We start from the raw sequence: 20,479 nt of genomic DNA, 5'->3' as shown, positions 1-20,479 counted from the left end.
CCTTCACAAAAAAGGGCTGGTGGAGTGGCTCAAGGTGTAGGCCCTGGGTTCAAGCCCCAGTACCACAAAAAAAAAAAAAAAAAAAAAAAGGGGGGGTGGAGCTAGGCATGGTGGCACACCTGTAATCACAAAACTCAGGAGGCACAGGCAGGAAGGTTGTGAGCTTGAGGCCAGTCAAGCTATGTAGTGAGTTCAAGGCCAGCCTGAGCTAAATGGTGTCTTTAAAAGCAGGGAAGGAGGGTGGGGGGCTAGTAAGGGGTGATGTCTATTTTTTTTTTTATTTTAAACTTTTTTGGCAGTACTCAGGACCTCATGCTTGCCTAACATTCTACCACCTGAGTCACCTCCCAGCCTGGGTCCACTTCTTCTATCTCTTGAGGAAGTAAAAAAAATACAGAGAATCAGCAGATGGACCCCTTTCACCTTCTAAATCATCTTGTGAGGTCTCAAGAATTCACAAAAACTCAAGAAAGACTTAGAACAGAGGGCAAGAGTCAATTAGGAATATACAAAACTGGGAATGAGAGAAAAAAGGGGTCAGAGCCACCAGGAATGTAGGAATCGGGAATAAGAGGAAGTTGGTCCTCCCCACCTCCCTCCACAAATCCCACCCTTCCTTCAGGACCCTCCTTTAGTTCTACATCTTTCCAGACCTTCTCAGCTCACATAGGCTCTTCCTCTTTGTATTCCTCCAGGCTCACTGTCACCATCACTCACTCAGTGCCTACCTGGCCTTTTCAGGCCCCCTTCCCCACCTACTCCTTGCCAGGTTTAGGGATTTCATCTCTCAATAGCTTCCCAGCTTTTGCAAAATTAACTACACAGACTCTCCCCTCCCCAGCTACTTGTCCAATTACAACCAGATGACTAATTCCCTGGAAACCTGGAACAGAAAGCCTGTAAAGACATCACAGAATTCATCTAGAAGAAAAAAACCATTTCTAAGAAAGCGAGATCTATGAATGAAAGAAAGAACTCAGTAAGAGGAATAACCCATCCACTCCCAGTCTTGACCTTCCTCTCCATCAATCCTGCCCTTGTTTCAAGTATCCTTTGTACCTTAAGTGAGTCTGGTGCTAGCTCACAAAATAGCTGTGTGCCCATGGGTAAGGACTAAATTCTTACCACCTCCTGAGATAGGCAGGGTGTTAGTGGTGAACTGGCAACAAGTCTCACTCTAGAATGGGGGGTACCTTTCTGACTTAAAGGTCTCACTTATAGGATATGGGGTGCTCTTGTCTGGTGGTCAAGAGAAAACTATCTCTAGTTCTATTCTTCTGGAAGTCACCATAAGAAAGTACCAGCATTGTTCTAACAGAAAGTCTACAAAAGGCAAGAAGCTAGCTTTGAAAGACTTTTTAACATTAACACACAACGCTAGTTGCCGTGTGCATGTGCACTTGCTGTACATACTTCCACCACATTTATTATGACTCTTTAGTACACTGGCAGGGAGTAATGTAATCCCAGCACCTGGCACAGGTGCCTCTTTTTGGTAGGTGTTCCAACCTGAAAAGCACACATTATTATAAATATCATATGGGGTTGGAGGAGGAAGGAAAGAATCAATAGTAGTCCTCTCCAAGGAAGAGGTGTGAAATGTACAGGGCTTGGGTTTTTTTTTAAACCTACATGTTGATTTTCTTTTCTCCCTGCCCCTGCACCCCCCATACTGGGGTTTGAACTCAAGGCCTACACCTTGAGCTATTCCGCCAGCTCTTTGTCGTGATGAGTTTTTTCAAGATAGGGTCTCTCAAAATGCGATCCTCCTGATCTCTGACTCCTGAATAGCTAGGATTATAGGCGTGAGCCACTGGCATATGGCTCTTTTCTTTTTTTTTTTTTTTTTGGTGGTATTGGGATTTGAACTCAGGTCCTCATGTTTGCTAGGCAGGTGCTCTACCACTTGAGCCACTCCACCAGCCCAAAGGGGTGGGTTTTGAAGGATGGGTAAGGGAAGAAATGGTTCTTAGAACCAGAAGCCAGGCAGATGGAAGCATAAGGAAGCCTAGGTAATTCAGGTGACTTCAGAAGTTCTCTCATTTATTAGTAAGAAACACAAAAAGCCAGCTTCAGGAAGCAAAGGAGATCGGAAGCCTATACTGAGTTTGAAGTATGGGTAACACACAGTGGACAAGTCCAGCAAGCCAGTAGCTACAGAGGCTGAAGCTGAGGGAAGGGAGACAGCTGGAGGAAGGGCTTTGGAAGTCATCAGTAAAAGGATAAGGGGCAGAAGAATTATGAAAGGATGAGCTGGCAGAAGAGTGCAAAGAGCACATAAGCCAGGAATTAAACCCTGGGGAAGGCAAACACTTAGGGTGATTTAAGTTCATCTCATTACACATTCACTAAAACAATATTCTGATTGTGATTTGGCTGTCTGTGTGTGTGCTTTCCCTCAGGCGTAAAACACATCGATCAATAGAAATTAGTATTTAGCTTCTCTTAAAGTGAAACTTACATGCATTCTGGCATTACTGTGACTTGTCCCCTCCCACTCCTACCCCCAACCTCATTAAACTCAGAGACTAGAGTCGTGAAGCTGTGGACCACGGTATGCCACCAAGACCCCACCACTCAGGACAGCTCCACTTCTAATCTAATCTCCCCTCATTTAATCAGGAACCAGTCAGGCTTCTTTTCTCTCATCCCCATCTCAAAACTAACCTCAAACCTGGCTTCAAGTTACAGCAGCTCCACAGCTAGGAATGAGTGATGAGCATGAACTCACATCCATGAAAAGAAGGGGTTGGGTTAAAACTCTTTCTAAGTTCTCTTGCAACCATCTCACATTCTACACAGTGGCACCAAAGCCCTCTGAGAGAGCAGAGGGCTCGACCAGGATCCATGATTAGGAGGTTCTCAAAAGATGGCCTCCTCCAAGACTCACTCTGCCAGATTTAAAACCTCAGTGAAAGTTTCCAAGGCTGATACTGTCTGACACTCCTAGATACACAGAGGTATTGGTCCATCAAAAGACAGGATGTCCTTCCCTCAACAAAGATGAGCCACCTTCTTTATGCATGTGCCGGGCTAGTGATAAGAGAGCCATATGCCAGAGTGAGGCTCAGCCACCCTAGTTTTGGTCCCCCTGAGTCCACCAATCATACCTTCTCATATTCGTCTTCCCCAGGGTTGTGTTTCTGCAGCCAGTCAGCCAGGGGCCGGTCCTTGAAGGAACCTGTCACCCCATGTTCCACCTGAATCTTGCGCAGGGTCTCAGCGTGGGGGATCACCTCCACCATACCTGTGAGAAAGGGATTGGGGTCACAGAGCCTGCAAGAGCTGTGCCGGATGCTTCCCTACAAGCTAAATCCTAGGGTCTTCGGACAAAGTCTCCTATAGGAGGAAAGCATGATGGTGGAAAGGAAGGTCATTCCCATGTCTCATATTCTAGATCGCCCCAGTTCATGCTGCTCCCTTTTTAACTTTTACTACAGGAATCTTCAAATATATGTAGAAATAAAAAGAATGATTTTATCAATTCACATGTAACCATTGCCCAATTTCAAAAATCATCAACGTTTTGCTAATTTCTTAACATCAATTTCACTACACAACTAGTGCCCCACTTCTGGCCACCCTGGCTGGAGCACTATAAAGTCCCAGACTCATCATTTCATTCACAATGTCTCAAATGTAGTTAACAAGGACATAATCACCAAGCCCTTGTCACATTTAGAAAATTAGCAATCACAGTCTATATTCAGATTTTCTCCACTTTTGAGTAGTTTTCTCGTCTCAAAAACTACTTTACAGTTGTGGTTTGTGTGGATCAGGATCCAGTCTATCCAACAGGTTAGGCTGTTGTGTCTCAAAGTCTGTTTTGTTTTCTACAGACTTTCTCTCTCCTTCCTTCTTTTTTTTCAGGCCACTCCGCAACTTCTAACAGAATAATCTCGTTCTTTTCATTTTCCCCACTGCTCATGCTGGGTAATGAACAGAGGGCAGCAAGCAAAGGGGTGCCTCCCACCCCCACCCCCAACTGACCTCTCCCACGGCCGGTAGAGAAGCAGCGGAAGATGACCATACGCATGTCCAGCCCCTCCTGGACCCAGATCTTGTTCATGATGCGGATCATCTGCAGGGTGAGCATGTCCTGGCGAAGGTCATCCCCGCACTGGATGGAGGAAGAAGGTGACCAAGACCCATCTCCATTGCTTTCCCCAGTTCCCACACCTCCCAGTGGCTCACACGACAGAGACAGGAGAAACCGTGCGTTTTTCCAGCCTTGCACGTCCAACCTGCGCCCCCGGCACACCCATGTCAAAGAACCAGAGAGGCACTGGTGACCCTCATGGTTTATCCTTGCACCGCGCTGCTCTTCCCCAGTCCCATGTCCCCAGGTGAACCTGATCCAGGCTCCTCTTCTCCATGAAGCCTCCTGATCATCACGTCTGTTTGTTTTGTTTCATTTTTGAGACAGGTTCTCCCTATGGAGCCCAGGCTAGCCTCAAGCTCGAGAGCCTCCTGCCTCAGCCTCCTGAGTGCTGGAATTGCAGGTGTGTACCACCACACCCAGTTCATCGGGCCCTTTTAAAACTTAAATATTTATACCAGACTTAGAAGTCGCACACAGAGAATGTATACTATAAGGTTCTAAGTCCGAAAGTGCATTTGTTTGTTTTTGGTTTTTTTTTTTTTTTGGTGTTGGGATTAAACCCAGAACCCTGTGAATGGTAAGCACATCTTCTACCATTGAGCTATACCTGAACCCTGTGTAGGTGCGTTTTGTTTCCTCTGCTAGATTATATGCCCCGAGACTATCATTTACTTCTCAGAATCATGGAGGTATCAGTTAGAAGGGAACATAGGGTTCACCTCGTTCAACCTGTACCTGATATGTTAATTTCCTTTTCAACATTCTGCCATGTGGTTATTCAGTGTTCACTAGAATGCCCCAGGGACAGCAGACCGCCATCTTACCCATGCCATCGCTGGGATAGTTTTGCCTCCCAGAAAGTGCTCCTGTCTACTGAGCTCTCAGTTGCCTGTATAGCTCCTAACACTCTGTTCTTAATCCTCTGGGGCCATGCAGAGTTTCTCTAAATCCTTTTATACCTAATAGTCTTTCCTATATTAAAAAGGGCAGGATGAAGGCTGATAGGGGTGGCGCAGTGATAGAGCACTTGCCTAGCATACAAGTCCTGGATTTGATCCCAGTGCCATGAAAAAAGGAAAAAAAGGAAGAGAGAGAGAGAGAAAAAAAGGAAGGAAAGAAGGAAGGAAGGAAGGAAGAAAGGAAGACAAAGGGGAAAAAAAAAGGTAGCGTGGAATAGTGGGCAGAAAACCATCCTGTAGCTACACCTGTCACCTGTGGACCCCCTTCTGCTCTCCACCACCTTCACCCCACCAGGCCCAAGTAAAGTATTCTCACCTTGAAGATGACTCGGATGTGCTCACCCAGCGGATCCACATTTTGGAAGGCAAGCTTGAGGGGGACCGCATTGGAGTTAAAGTAGGAACAGTCCTGTGCAGTAGAGTGGGCGGTGACCCGGCTCAGGATGGTCCATGCCCAGGGAGGAAAACGACTTCTCCATGTTGGATCAAGATGCTACCTACTGTCCTGCTGCTGGACCACCCAAGACCTACCCGCTCATCATTTCTTCCAGATTTCTCAGGACACCAAATCCCCCCCACCCCCATCTCCTTACTGCTCTCATCCCCATTCAGTTTGCTACCAGCTCAGCACCAGCCCTTCATTCTGCACACAACTTGAGAGTTTTGGTAAGTTTCATGTCCCATCTACAACTTCAGTTTACTCCTCTGAAAAATGGAGCTCAGAACAGAACCAACTTCAAAAGAGTTGTGAGGATGAGAGGCCATAGCCAGAGCAAAGCACACAGAGCAACGCTAGGCAGAGTCCTAGTAAGTATGGCTGATAGCCGTCATCGCTGCCACTTTTCTTAACTTCATCCCTAGCACCAACAGGGAGAAACACACAGCCTCTGACCCAATTCTACAACACTGCACCGCTGTCAGGCAAAAGTCTACACACATGAGGGTTAGGGAGAGGCTACCAGTTCATTTTCCTTTCTCTTCTCCTCAATAGCCAGGGCAGTAAGGCACTGGCTTTCCATGAGCCCTTCCCACTCTGCAAGTCCCAAACCCAGTAGTCACTCACCCTGGGCACAATGCCCTTCACCAGCAGACTAGGGCTGAGTGGCAGGCGGCAGGAGCCATTTAGGACAAAGAACTGTTTCACCTCCTCCAGGCCCGTGCGGAGGATGCCCTGCCAGGGAAAGGGGAGAAGGGGATAGGGAGGTGAGACACCCCCCGGGCTCCTCTCAGAGCCAAGGCTGCTCCCAGAGGTGGTGCTTAGTGATGCACCTGAGAAGCATAACAACCTCTGGGAGACCCTTAGGAAGAGAACCATCTTCCTGTGTCCCAGCCTGACTCTGCATGAGCAGCAAGCCTGAATACCTAGATGAAAGGCAGACATGGAACAGCAGGAAGCAGGCACAGAACAGAGAGGGCAGGTGACATCTTGAGATTCATGAAGGCCTGCCCAGGCTCTGCCAAGAAAAGCTAAAGATAAATCGATCTATCGATCTATCGATCTATCTATCTATCTATCTATATACTTTTTTTTGAGATAAGGTCTCACCATGTAGCCCAAGCTGGCCTCAAATGTTATGTAGCTCCAGTTGGCCTTGAACCCACTATGTAGCCCTGGTTGGCCTCAAACTCTCAATCCTCCTGCCTCAGTCTCCTGAGTGCTAGGATTATAGGCGTGTACCAACATGCCTGGCTATGATCAAGACTTTTTACTATTTTATTTCATTTTGTGGTACTGGGCTTTGAACTCAGGGCCTACACCTTGAGCTACTCCACCAACCCTTTTTTGTAAAGGATTTTTTCAAGATAGGGTCTCACAAACTGTTTCCCCAGGCTGGCTTCAAACCATGATCCTCCTAATCTCTGCCTCTTGAGTAGCTAGGATTATAAGCATGCTCTAAACTTTAGTATAAAAATCTCCCAATTTCTCAATGTCAGTTACCAGGAACAATATTGGTCTAATACAGTGCCTTGGTGCCAACAGACAAACATGCCCCCGCTACCTTTTTCAGACCTGAGCCATGATTCACCATAGATCAAACAAAATATGGCTGGATTTCAGTCCTTAAGTATCCCCTGATGGCTGGACAACCTGAACAACTGTACTTAACTTTTAAGGCAAACAGCTAAATGAAAATTTTAATATTTTGCAGGTCAAACAAAACACATTCTTGAGATGTATCCAGCTTTGTGGACTATCTGCTTGTGGTCTGCAGGTTACAGACTCACCTCCTTCTAGCTTCTAAATCAGAGATGGTCACATGCATTCTGCTGCTCGGGATGACTAAGAAGTAGACTACTAGCTGGAGAAGCACCGCACCAGAAATACAGACAGTCTCGCCAGGTGTCCCTGCTCACCTGGCGAGCAGAAGGGGTGGACTCCCGGACCTGCTGGGCTAGTTTTGCCAGGGTGTTGACAAGCCAGCACTGGCGGTTAAACTCCTCCCTCAGTCCCTTGCCACAGCAGCACAGAAGGGCAGCCAGCAGATACTGGTAGCGGATGCTGAATTGGGAGTCCTTGATACCATCTTTCAGTAACCTGCAAAGCAGGAGGAGGGTAGAATCAGACCATTCTAGGGTCACAGGCAGGAGGTTTAGGGAGAGAAGGGGCTGGACCCTACTCCAGCTCACCTGAAAACCCACCCCACCACATCTGTGAGAGGTGCTCACCTGTGCCCACCCTGACCTTGAACTTCCAGCTCAAAGCCTCTCTGCAACTCATCTCTCCTTTATATATCTGCCATGGGTGGTTGGACAAGAGGGATGAGATGATAATCATGGGGGTGACCCCCCCACCCCCAAGAAAAGATGCTAGTCTAAGGCTACAATGATAGATGGCACCATACTGGAGCCCAGACCACTAAGCTCTTCACCCTTGTATGCCTAGAGGAACTACTCCTACCCAAAGGCCACATTTCTGCCACTTACCAGAAGAAGTAGTGGGTCACTCTCAGGTCAGAGACAGCTCGTTTCAGGAGGAAGCGTACCAAGGGACTGTCCAGGTAGCACTCATACTTTAGGGCCTGTTAAGAGGAAGCAAATAAGAGACTCTATTAACTGCCTGAAATATACACCTACTACTAGGACCCCAGGTTCTAAAGGGCAGGTGCAGACTGACTCAGCAGCTCAGGGATGGGACAATCAGAACTGAAGGGAAGGTCAGGTCACCCACCTGCACCAGCTGGGGCAAGTAGTCGAGCAGCTCAGCATCCGAGAGTGAGCCAATCCACTGGACAGCCATCCGCCGGACCTCCTGGTCTGGGAAGCTGCAAAACACAGTCCAAACCCTTGACAACCCAGCTGTGGGCTCTGAGGCAGGAGTGTGAGCCAGGCATCTTCACACCTGGGTGTCAGAAGCATGGAGGGGGAAAAGGAATGTCCCCCAGGACTTGCCAAAATTGTTAGGAGAATCAACACCTTCACCTTCCCTCTAAGGATAGCAACCTTGGAAAATGATCCAGGGTTGAGCCATGAAAACAGTGTACTGTTGGGCTAGGGAGGAGCAAGAGGGGGAGTCACTCTTATTCCTTGGACAATTTAAAGAAAATGGGACAAAGTCCTCCACACAACTCCCAAAGATTTCTTCCTCGACTCCCACTCTGCCAGAAATTCCCATGATCAAAGAGCCCTCAATGTGGCTTAAAGCATTATTTTGTTTTCGTAACATCCTCTACTGCAAAGCTTGCCAGGCAAACAATGAGAGAATAACAGAATTTTTTATCAGCCGACTCATCTGGCAGAATTAGTTTTACAGAGACTAGCAAAGATGTTGCCTCAAAAAGTCCAAAAGACAAGTTAGATAGATAGATGCATTTTAATTACTGAGATGGTAAGAAATAACCCTCTAGGAAAAGCAGCCTAAGGGTCTGAGAGTGGGAGCCTTATATACCCAAAGAACCCTTCAGGGGAAGGAGGAAAGTGAGGACTGTTAAGACAGAACACCTTGATAAGGACCTGGGCTACACAGGTATATGTGTTTGTCGTTATAACTGCCAACATATAGGTGAAGTTTGGATATTTCCTTGTATGTAAATTTTACCTCAAAAGAAAAAAAAATGGAACACTGAGCTCTGTTAAGGAGATGCATATCAGAGTATTTAGAAGGGGGTTCAGTGATGTTCCCAATTTTTGCATTAAAATGTGGTCTGAGGGGAAAGAGCAACACAAGTGGTGAATTTGGTTAGAATACATTATATACATATATGACAGTATCACAATGAAACCCCTTTGTACAATTAAAATATGCTAATAAAAAAGAGGAAAAAATGATGATTGGATGGATGGATAGAGTAATAAACAGACATACAATTATGGAGCATAATGGTAGAATCTAGATGGTAGGCATATGGGGGTGTTCACTGTACAATTTTATTGTACATTTGGAAAATATTTATAACACTAGGAGAGCTCATGCTGTAATCCTAGCTACTCAGGAGGCAGAGATCAGGAGGATCGGGGTTCAAAGCCAGCCTGGCCAAATAGTTTGTGAGACCCTATCTCAAAAAAAAAAAAGCCTTCACAAAAAAGGGCTGGTGGAGTGGCTCAAGAGGCAGGCCCTGAGTTCAAGTCTCAATATGAAAAAAAAAAAAAAAAAGGAAAGCCCTGAATAGCCATGCCCACTTCATATCTTACCCAGGGCTACCTGGGTCACTGATGGGCAGTGCTGAGGTGGGGACAAGTGGGTGCTACAACTCACGTGGCATGCAGGAGCCCCAGGGCATCCTGGTGGTTCATGTGGGTCCACTGCTTCAGGAGGGCATAGATGTCTGGCAGGCAAGCCCACTCCCAGCTGGGGGCGCTGGCGAGCACCAGGGGGAGTGAGCTCACCTGTGAGTGGCAGTAATACCGCTTCTCCCACAGGCGCTTCTTGTCAGCATCAGTGAGCCTGGGGGGCAGGGGACAGGGCAGAGTCAGCCAGAGGGTGGAGAGCTTGGGCTCCGCAGGAATGCTGCACACACTATCGTGCATGGTTCCCCACCTCTGCTGCATATTATAGCCACCAAGGGACTTAGTGATGTCCCTGTGCTCAGATCACACTCAATGCCAACTGAGTTAAGAGTGTCTGTGGAAGCCAAGCGCTGGGTATTTTTAAAATAAATGTTAACGTGAAGCAAAGTTTGAGAAGCAGGGTTTGCTTCTGACTCAGGGACATCTCAAAGGTAGACTCCATGGGCCAAAGGCACCAAATCTGCTACCCCTTGGGGATACCCTGAGAGCACCACACACAAATACAGCCACCAGAGGGCATCTGAGAGGCCTCCTGAGGCATCCTGGGGCCAGCTGTTGATTGTATAGGGCCTGTGGCTAATTAGCCTTGACTGAGATCAGGTGTCTAATGGGCGAAGGGAGCTGAGGGGCTAATGAAGTGAGGGGTCAGCAGAGGGGTGAGGACAGAGAAGGTCTGCACCCTGAGTAACATGGATGAGCCATGTCCCCATGGTTCTCTTGGTCCCCATGTGCACAGGGTTATGCAGAGTCAGAGAGGTGCATGAGGAGGGCAGGCAGGGGAGGAGCTCTGACCCTATCAGTTCCCCAGCTCTCCCTTCTCACCCCTCCTTCTCCAATCCTGGTGAACACAGCAGCCTCAAGGATGAGATCAGCCTGGACTCATTTACCCCTGAGAGCTGACAGCTTGCCCTGACACCTGATCCTTTTTGGAAAGTGACAAGGCCAGAAAACTGCAAAGGCTGTTGGTATGGAAGGGGCAGGAGGTGGGAACAGGGAGATGAGGACAACAGCCAGCTGCCCCAATAGGCAGCAAGTAGGGGGCAGTATATCTGCTCTGGTCCTTCTGGTAGTCAAGTCTGGGCATGCTCAGATATCATTTCCTGCTCTGCCCTCTCCACTTATCCCCATGGAGAAAGGTCTAGGGGCTCCATTACTTACTTCCTGCCTAGGTGGCAATGCCTGCCCTGTGCCACCTCCCCTCCCCAAGCAGAAGGGCAGGGACTGGGTGCTTGGGGGGGTGATAAGAGACAGTCAGAAGGAACATAATAGACTAGTGGGGGAACTGAGCCACATATGGGGATTCCCTGGGCCTTACCAGTACAGGGACTCCTTCTGCATGATGTCTTTAAGCTTGTGTTGGTCTTCTTCCAGAAGGCTGCCAAACTCATAGCGGGGGCTGAACTTGTCTCTGGAGGGGCTGGTGAACTTGACATCAAAGGCTGAGGTGGGGAAGTCAATCTTGGGATGGAATCAGAGAAGTGAAGAGAGAGGAGAGAGCATAAGTGGGAGCTTCTCTCTCACACCCAAGCCCTCCTACTTTTCTCCCTCCTTCCCTTTCCCTCAGGTCCTTTGTAAAATAACTAGGCTGAACCTGGTGATCCTCAAAGTCCCTCCCAGCTGTAATTTTCAGCAAAATTTAAAGGAAACAGAAAGGGAAAAAAAATGGGCAAGGGAGGAAGAGGCAGGGTTGAGATGTTCCTAGGAGAGGGGATGAGTTCCAGCTCAGAACTGTTAGCAGGTGTCACCAGGCTGAGCCACCGGGAACATCCAGCTGCTGGCTGGGGAGCCCTCAGTGTGGTCCTGGAGGCACTGCAGTCTGCTGGAAACCTGAGTAAAGGACCTACTAACTCAAGGGCCTGTGACACTAGGTCTCCTTGCTCTATGCCGTCAGGTGTCCACCCTCCTAAAGTGAATGTCAGAGCTGAGTAAGCCAGTCCTCCAAAGAAATTCTATTTTCCTTCATTCCACAAGTGTTTACTGAACACTAATAGATACCAGACATTATTCTAGGCCCTGGGCATAGAGTAATGAAAGAGAAACAAAAACACCTGCCCTGTGGAGTACTCATTCTGGATTATTCTGTTTCATTCTCTATGGGCTTTGATACTGCCTACTCCATACCAAAGCATTTTGTGATCATGAGAATCGGGAGCTTGGAGCTAGTAACTAGACCTAGGACCTTACCAGCTCCTGTCCTGCCCCAGGTAGAACAGGTCCTCCCTGTTCAAACACTGAGTGGCTGATGGGGAGGGCTGTTCCTTAGGGCCCATGAAGGGCAACTCAAGTTCAATCAGATTTGGAAGTATGAGGGTTCAAAACAAGGGCTCCAAGAGCTACACAGGGAAGGAAACAGATTTTACCTTCAATCTCCTTGAAATCAAAGTTAACCTTTAGGAAATAGGAGATGGACACAGCAGAGCTCATCCTCCCACTCTGGTTCAAACCACATTCTCTCAGTCACATCACCATCCCAATGCCCACTGTTCCACTTTCTCCTACTGTTCCAGCCCAAAGCTCAGGGAGGAAAACTTGGAGCTGACTCTAGGGTTGCTTGATGGGTGGGTGGGAAGGAAGGGCTGGTGGGGAGGGGCGGAGGTTCTCACCTGCAGGATGACACTATCTGGCTGGTGGAAATTAGGTGCACTCCAGCGGGCACTGGGGTTTTCCTGTGTTGCTGGCCACAAGCCCAGAAGTTTCCGGCCACAGGTCAGGACTCTAAAGCAGAAGAAGGGTAAGATGAGACAACAAACCCACTGCTCCCCCAACTCAAAAGTCTGCCTCTTCTGTTCGAAGCCACCACCCAGCTCCCCTCCTTTTCATTCTCTCAAGGGACCATGGCCTCTTCCTTCTATCAAGCCTAGAAAAATCTCCCCACTACAGAAGGTCTCTCTGCATTAACCATTCACTGGCCAGTACAACTTGGTGGCTGAGATGACTTTGTGAGGTAGAGGCCAAGCTAAACGACCTCTAAGGTCATTCCGGTGACAAGACCAGATGACATGTTTCCCAAGCATAGCTTTTCCATGCCCTCCCCCACCACCAGTACTGTGCTGCTAGTTTTGCCCAGTGGCTCTTAGTTATACCAACAGGTCCTGTCACTAGTTCTGTGCTTTGGACTCTCTACCAGGGTTCAGGTCTCTATACTTCACCAGTGAGCCCATGTGGTCAACCCTCTGGAGGGACACTGGCCAGTGCAACAACCAGGCCCCTTTCTTGATTCCCCCTTCTTCCCGTTCAAGTCAAGAGTCTTCCCCTGGGCGTCACATACTGCCTGAAGTTGAAGAGTGGGGTAGTGACCCAGCCCAGGGCTTCGGGCACCCTCCGTTGTTTATTGGCCTCTGAGGAGCTTCCAGGTGGGGGGATGGGCAGAGCATAGAGAGTGACACACAGCAGGGTCTCCCGAGGCAGTCGGTTCACCTGCACGGGGAAGCAGATCCTAGGGAGGAAAGAAGACAAATCAGGAACTTCAAGGGACAGGGAGCCCAAGAAGTCAAGTGGAGGCAGAGAATTCAGTGACCCTCTCTGGGTGTCAGATATGTTTCCTGGGAACACCTTCCTGTAGAACCACGGTAGGTCCCAAACTAGGCAAGACCTCCACTGCATGCTCCCAGCATCACTGTAGTGTCCTTGAGGACCCTCAGAAGACTGAGACCAACATCCCAATCTCCAGGCTATCTGTAGGGCCTAGGCAGAACTCACCCAGCCAGAGCCATCTCAGCGTCCAGGTGACAGACCACCTGTCCCATACTGTGAGCTGTGATTGATCTTCCTTTCCTTTGATAGTTCCCATGCCTCCCCCAGGACTCTCCCTACTGAGAGCCACCAAGAAGAAGCACAAAGTTTTCTGCTCTCCACTTATAGAGCTTCCCTCCCCGACAGCCCTCCCACTTGTCCCTTTTCCTAGCCCCAGAGGCACACAATGGTTTGTTCTCTCCCCAAACAAGCTCAAAGCCAAAAGGAAAAACAGAAGGGGCTCTCAAAGTTCCCAAGCGGTAAGAAAGCCACCTGGCAAGGCCAGGAGAACTGATACGCCCAGCGACCACTCCCCAAGCCCAGATGTTCTCCCTAGGCTGCCCTGCCCTGCCCTGTACAGCCAACCACTCCCTCCAAGTTCAGCATGAGGAACTGTGGGGTGGAAAAGCTATGCAAAGAGAGGGAGGGCCCACATTACCTTTCTGGGAAGCTGTCCCTGGGCCAAAGTCCACACTGCCACACCCTCCTGGCTGGCCCATGGCCCAGCAGCTTCTATGCCCTCAGGGCACAGGAGCACAGACACAGGGCAGCCACCCCCAAGGTCAGCAGTTTTAGATAAAGCAGCCTCCCTTTACCAGTTGCCCCTCACTCCTAGGGGGAATCTCCACCTAAGGGAGGCACTCGGCCAGCCAGTCACAGACTAGCACAGCCCTGCTCTGTCCCAGCTGCCCCTACCCTGGGAGGACCATGGCTATAATTAGGGCCCCTCCAGCAGCCAGCGGACATACCAGGTCAGGCTTGGCTAGAGGTGACAAAGCACGGCTGATGGGCCTATTTTGAGAGCGAGATGAGCCCTATCCTGCTGCAGTAGGAGAGAATCAGGTGACCCTACAGCCAGGGGGACAGGGACCCCCTTCCTCCCAGCATCATGGCTGAAAGGTAAAAGGGAGTGGGAAGACATTTTTTTTTTTTGGTGGTACTGAGGTTTGAACTCAGGACTTTGTATTTGCTAAACAGGTACTCTACTGCTTGAGCCACACCTCCAGCCCAGAGTGAGGAGACTTTCTAACTGAGACTATAAGATTGAGAAACCTCTGCCATGGACTTTGGTCAGGAGAACCACTGTCAGCTGCAGACCTGATTTTCCACCCTTCCTACCACCCATTCTTCAACATCACACCACAGGATTCCCAGAATGTGCTAGGGTCCAGCACTGGCTGTCACTCATAACCTTAGACAAGTGAACTCACACCCTTGCACCTCAGAGTCCTCATGAGGGAAGAGGAAGTACAGCTTCTCTCACGTGGTGTGTGTATACACTGTCTGTATTTTGCTATCTGACACTGTGGTTACTGCACTGAAACTGGGCAGCATAGAATATTTTCACGCACAAACATCCTCATGCATCAGTCACTTTGTCAACCATCTAGAACGGAGAAACTGGAACTGAGAGGGCCCTCCAGCTAAGAAGACAAAGATAATGAAAAAGAAAGCATTTAACATGCACTAGGGCCTGTGCCAAATACTTTACTTATAGTTTCCTAACTGCTCCTCCAACAATACTGTAGAGTAGCCCTATCTGTATCTCCATTCAGGTTGAATGACCACCCAACGGGGCATGTACAGTAAGAAGAAAAGGAGAGCTGCCCCAAAGTCTGTGTCCTGAACCCCACAGTACAGTGTCTTCTCCCATGTGCCATGGCCTTGACTAAGAAGGGCCAAGCGTTCTCACTTGGGACATTGGGTGGGTAGTGCTGAGACCATGCCGTCCAAGAGGCTCTACAATGCAGGATTCAAAGATTCAAGGAGAGATTTCAGACCCATGGGCAGCCTGAGTTGATTCGGTTTTTCTGATTCTATCTGGGAAAAGGATCTAAGGCCAATTTCCTGGGGTACTCCTAGACCAGAACACTATATATCACCCCTTCCCTGGACAGTAGCAATAGTTGAGGCCAAAGAATCCCAGGGAGACAGTGAAACTCCGGGCCATCTAATGAAACTGTCTCTGTCTCCAAAGAGTTTCTCTGCCCCAGCAGCAGTTTGCATTACTGGCAGTGGTTCACTGTTACTGCTCTAAGAATTACCTAAATCTGAAGGACAGGAGAAAGGGTCTCTCGCCCCAGTTGTCCATCTGTAGGATGATCCACCCTTCCCAGCATTCACAGACTCTGTCTACCTATTTGGGCATCCTTGGCCTCTCCAAGGACCCTTCTCATTCTCTTTAATCTGTACTCCAAACACTTAAATTGGATTTGCTGCTCTGCAAATGAGGACCCAGATACAGTGGGTCTGGGGAAGTGAAGGGGTTTTCTGACTGAAGGGCAGAGGGAGAGCAGCACAGAGAAAACACAGGGCAGGCAAACACCTGCCATGCCACCATTCAAGTCCTCCTCACTTCTGTTCCCTTTAGGCTTGGCTGGGCTGACGCTTACCTTCCTGATATATTATTGTTCATAAATGGTGATTGATATTATCTTGTGTTTGTGATTTCATATTTATAACCTGCCTATCTCACTTCAGTGCTACAACTGCCTCCAAGTTAAACAAATGTCCCCATTTCTCCATTTGAGAAACTAAGACACAGAGAGGCTAGAGAGAACAGAGGATTAGAGACAGAACGAGAAAAAGAACCTTACTGCTTGGTTCCACATCCAGTCCACTGTTCCTTTCTCTAGCTAGCCCTCCCTGCTCTTTTGGTAAGGGACGTCTACTGAAACTATCCTGTCCTAAGGGAACTTTGGAAAGAAGGGAGAAGATGGAATTTCCCCAGACTAGTTAAACTCTTTAAGACAGACAAGATCAAAAGAATGAGGTATTTAAAATTAACAAGTAACACTTACATGGTCTTTTACAGATTACAGAGACTTTATGGATACTTTTCATTGGATCCTCCTACCAACTTGAGAGGTAGAAATTATGCTTGTCCCCATTTAAGAGTCATAGAAGAGGAGACTCAAGAAGGTGAGTCTGGTTAGGGTTACCGATGGAGCCTGGTTTAACCCAAGCTTGTGCTCCTAGGTCAGGTCTGGTTATCTGCCCTGGCGGCATTCCCATGGATGACAGGTACATCCCTGGGGAAGGGCTTACTGCTGGTCCCAGATGATGAGGTGGAATAGGTACTTGGAGAACTGAGCCTTTCGCGTCTGCAGGGGGCTGCACAACTCCTTGCCGCCGTGGCTAAGGGAGCAGGAGAGGTAGAAATCTTCATAGCTACAAAACAAAGGGAGCAGGTCATGGCATTCAGCCCCTATAACCAATTTCAGTCACCTGGATCTTTGCCTCCTCCTATTGACAAACTCCATTTCCCCCTGGTGGAATTGCTCTGGATCTCTGGAGATTGTAACATGGGGTTGGGAGCAGCACAACCAAGTTGGATTTAAGGAAGTGTGCTCAGGGAGCAGCAACTCAGTCTAGATCCCTTGTCCTGCAGGGTTTTAGGCTCCATGCTGAGCTAGGAGGTTTTCATCCTTTTACAGGAATGGCCATCCAACCTCCTCTTCAGTCAGCTATAGCCCTTGACAGCCCATGCACATGCACACACACGAACACTCGCACACACGCGCATGCACCAGACAAGGAGAGTGGGGGAGAAAAACGACATATGCCACCATGAATGCCAACACATGGGGGTCCCTGTGGCTCATGACAGGTGCCTGACAGAAGAGGTCAGAGAAGGCCCTGGTTTCCCAGGCTGCCTGCTTTGTTCTCTGCCAATAGCCCAGAGGAATACATTAAGTAAGGAACAAAGAAAGAAGGGGAAAGGAGAAGAGGAGGAGGGGGTTGGGAAGGTGGGGTGGGGCCAAGTGTCTATTCCCCGGGGCCCTAGATCTGGGGACCCAGCAGAGGAGCTGAGGATTACCAAATGAACATCCTCCTCCACCCACCACCACAAGCCTAGGGAACCCCAGACAAAGAAAGAGTCACCCCCACCTCCCCACCCCTCCCATTGTGCCTCTGCAGGGGAGTGCAGTCATTGGCCGTGGGGCACACTCTATCTGGGAACTAGCCATCTGTCGCATGTCTCTTTCAGCTGGCCTTGGATCTGGAGGGGGCAGGGATGCTGAGGCAGCCAGCACAGAGGGGGTGGCAGCTGCTTCCCCATTTCCAATGGGACCTTCTCTCTCAGAGATGTCCCAGCCTGGGCTCTCTTCAAGCAACTGGCTCATACCCTCAACCTTGTAACACAAATCCACACCAGAGACAGTGAGGTCACGTGCCAAAGGGGAAGAAGTCAGATTCAGCTAGCTCTCTAGAGGCAACTCAGCCCTACCTCACCTGGTAACCCAGATGATGGGGATGCGGTGAGTGGCATAGACAGTGAAGGCTAGTGCCCCTGAGAAATGGCAGGCCTCCTGGACCAGATCATGCTTGCGGCTCCCGGGCACTGATGTCTGGAAGTCTGCATTGAACGTGTTGCAGTAGAGTTCCACCAGGTCCAAGATGGCTGCTGTCAGGGCTTCCACGATCTTCTCTGCGAAAGGATGAGGCCTCATGTTGCCATGGTACTGGTCAGGATGGGATGCCTAGGACAGTGGTCCCTAAATGGCAGCTAGTTTCTAATGGCCATTTCAGTGGATGAAATAGGAAAAAAGCAGGGTGTGTCTTGAACTTTTCATGTGATACTCGGTTTTACATGTGGCTACTTATTTAGTGTTAAAATGTTCTTTCTTTTAGGTAATTATAGTTATTGCCAGTTATTTAAAAAAAAAAAAACAACAAAGTAATTTCTTGCCAAGCTGGCAGGGCTGCTGGTGGTAGACTACCTTCCTAGCATGTACAAGGTACTAGGTTTCATACCCAGCACCAGCAGAGGCAGGAGGGGGGTGAGGGGATGGGGGAGGTGGCAATTCTGTACTTTCAGAGACATTTTATTGGTCCATGAAATCCAAAAGACTAGGAGTCACTGTAAGAATCCCCGCGATACAGGCTTTTAGGGCAAAGTTGTACTTAAAGGTCTCAATAGGGGACTCTCAGAGAAATCTTGGTGCGAAGTCGTTTCTTGCCATCTCCCAAGGTCCATTCTAAATAAGGGATAGGGATTGTGAGCTGCGCAGAGAAGAATCACAACCTCCAAGTGTGTGTTTTCTCATCTGGATAGGAAGGCCAACTCTGCTTCACTTTCCACTCCCCCACTCCCACCACCTCGTCACTCTCTCCCAGTGACACCACCTGACTCGCAAGAATAAGGAGAAAACAATCTGTGGAAAGAAATGTGGGCTCCAGGTGTGTTCACACCTCATAGGGAAACATACATACACACACGCACACATACGCATGCATGCACACAGCAAACTCAGACACATAAATCGAGGGGACGGAGGAGGAAAAGGAATCTGCGCCACATTGGCAGTTGTTAGGGCTGCCCCTCCCAGACAGACAGCACAGTTCCCTTACCTCGGTTTTCCCTCACAGCCAAGACGCTAGGATCCTGTTGGGGAAAAAGAAGAGGCGCGAGCTATAGAGGCATAGCCTTTTCCATCACAGCTGGAGGAAGGGTTTTTCACAGCTGTGCTCATCTGGCTGAACTGGGCTGAAATATGAGGAGCAGAGATTCCCCGGGGAGGTGGAGTAATGGTTTGTACCAGAGCCCCTGTGATGGACAGAGTAAGCTGGTGGCCTAAGAATCATCATCACATCCATTCTAATGATAGAGCCCAGCCCCCACCCCTCAGTCGGGGATCACAGGGCCTGTGGTGCTGGCCCCATCTGCAGAGCCCACAGTCCCTACTGTGGTATCACCAAGTCCCTGGCTCTGGGAGATTTTTCTCCTGGTTTGGTTTTGCACCCTGATAGAGAAGCAAAGTGTCAGGCAATGCCTTGGTGACTGTGAATAAAGTTTTTCTGGCCCAGGCTCACACAGTCAGTCCAGGAGGCAGGCCCTAGCCCACACTGGCCTCTCATTCTCCAGGAACTCTTGGGTTTGAGCTACCTTAACATAAAAGATGGAAGCGGAGAGAAGACTTTAGTAAGTGCACACCTAATCACCCAGTAACCAGCAGCATTACCTGTGAATGCTCTGCTTCCCCACCTAATGCTTGAGCCCTTTACCTTCTGGATTTTTGGCTGCATGCGCGAGGGGCAGGGGGGCAGCTGGTTGAGAGCGCTGGTGATCTCTGGGGTTTCCACTGCAGCAAGGGCATTGCAGATGGCCTTGACAGACTGGACTACCCTGTCGGCCTTCAGCAGGAAGTCCACCTGTAGGAGGCTGCACAGTGAGGCTGGCTGGCTCTGCTCTGTGTTCTTGGCCTCCAATTCTTTCGCCCTCCCTCCACTCCCAGTCTTTAAAGGAATGAGTTGGGAAGTATAAGGGTTAATGACCCTAAGGAAGAATTCATAAAATCCATGTTTATTTTCAAAACCCAGCATCTGCATACAATGTCTGACTCTAAGTTAAATGGGCCGTGGCCCATTCCCAATTCTTTCAGCCATTCTCCCCTCAAACTGTTTCTTATTCCCAGCCTCCATCTGTCCATAACAGTCCACTTCTGCTACACAAACACACCAAGGTTTTTCCCCAGAGGCCTTCAATGTAAGAAAATCAACCTAATAGGGAAGAGTTAGGAGGCCAGAGAAACCCTGCCAGGGCTTCCCTACCTCATCTTACTTCCATAGACACTCTACCCGCCCCTTTGCACTCTGGTTCCCATAGTTTTCTTATTTCTTCTCCTGTCTGGTCCTGATTACCTGGGTGAATTAAATCAAAGACCAGGTAAAATCCTACCTCCTTCACAAAGCTTTCCCTGACTGTGCCCCTTGCCAGCTCCCTCCAGGAGCCCTTCCTTAGCTTATTACCCTCCTCTTCTATCTAATAGCTTTAGGTTACTATTCCACTTCTCTAACTACACAAGCTCCCCAGAGGCTAAAACAATTCTTAAATTTCTCCACTCCAGCAGTATAGGGCCAGACTATCACAGAATGGATGGTCAGAGAATTCTCTCCTTGTCACAGCACATGTTCAAGCATAGGCCTCTAAAGAAGGGATTCTGGCAGTGGATAAAGG

The 20,479-nt window shown here is 48.9% G+C and overlaps 1 protein-coding gene across 5 annotated transcripts in view; it reads right to left on the bottom strand.

The window, feature by feature from the left end:
- Positions 1–20,479, bottom strand: part of Pik3c2b (phosphatidylinositol-4-phosphate 3-kinase catalytic subunit type 2 beta) — a 67,153-nt gene that overhangs the window by 15,431 nt on the left and 31,243 nt on the right. For all 5 annotated transcript variants that reach the window (XR_012439033.1, XM_074048553.1, XM_074048554.1 and 2 more), the window contains 15 exons: positions 19,528–19,674; positions 18,874–18,907; positions 17,755–17,950; positions 16,567–16,689; positions 13,055–13,222; positions 12,390–12,501; positions 11,102–11,244; positions 9,755–9,943; positions 8,231–8,324; positions 7,987–8,081; positions 7,417–7,597; positions 6,125–6,232; positions 5,378–5,470; positions 3,991–4,120; positions 3,111–3,247 (listed from right to left, as the gene is read on the bottom strand). Coding sequence is in view for 4 of the 5 variants with exons in the window: in XM_074048553.1 (XP_073904654.1) it covers positions 3,111–3,247; positions 3,991–4,120; positions 5,378–5,470; positions 6,125–6,232; positions 7,417–7,597; positions 7,987–8,081; positions 8,231–8,324; positions 9,755–9,943; positions 11,102–11,244; positions 12,390–12,501; positions 13,055–13,222; positions 16,567–16,689; positions 17,755–17,950; positions 18,874–18,907; positions 19,528–19,674 (1,950 nt within the window). In the remaining variant the exon portion in view is untranslated. The remainder of the gene's footprint in view (positions 1–3,110; positions 3,248–3,990; positions 4,121–5,377; positions 5,471–6,124; positions 6,233–7,416; positions 7,598–7,986; positions 8,082–8,230; positions 8,325–9,754; positions 9,944–11,101; positions 11,245–12,389; positions 12,502–13,054; positions 13,223–16,566; positions 16,690–17,754; positions 17,951–18,873; positions 18,908–19,527; positions 19,675–20,479) is intronic.

The sequence above is a fragment of the Castor canadensis genome, chromosome 11, assembly GCF_047511655.1.
Source record: "Castor canadensis chromosome 11, mCasCan1.hap1v2, whole genome shotgun sequence".
Taxonomy (NCBI): Eukaryota; Metazoa; Chordata; class Mammalia; order Rodentia; family Castoridae; genus Castor; species Castor canadensis.
This window is presented reverse-complemented; position numbering and strand designations above follow the sequence as displayed.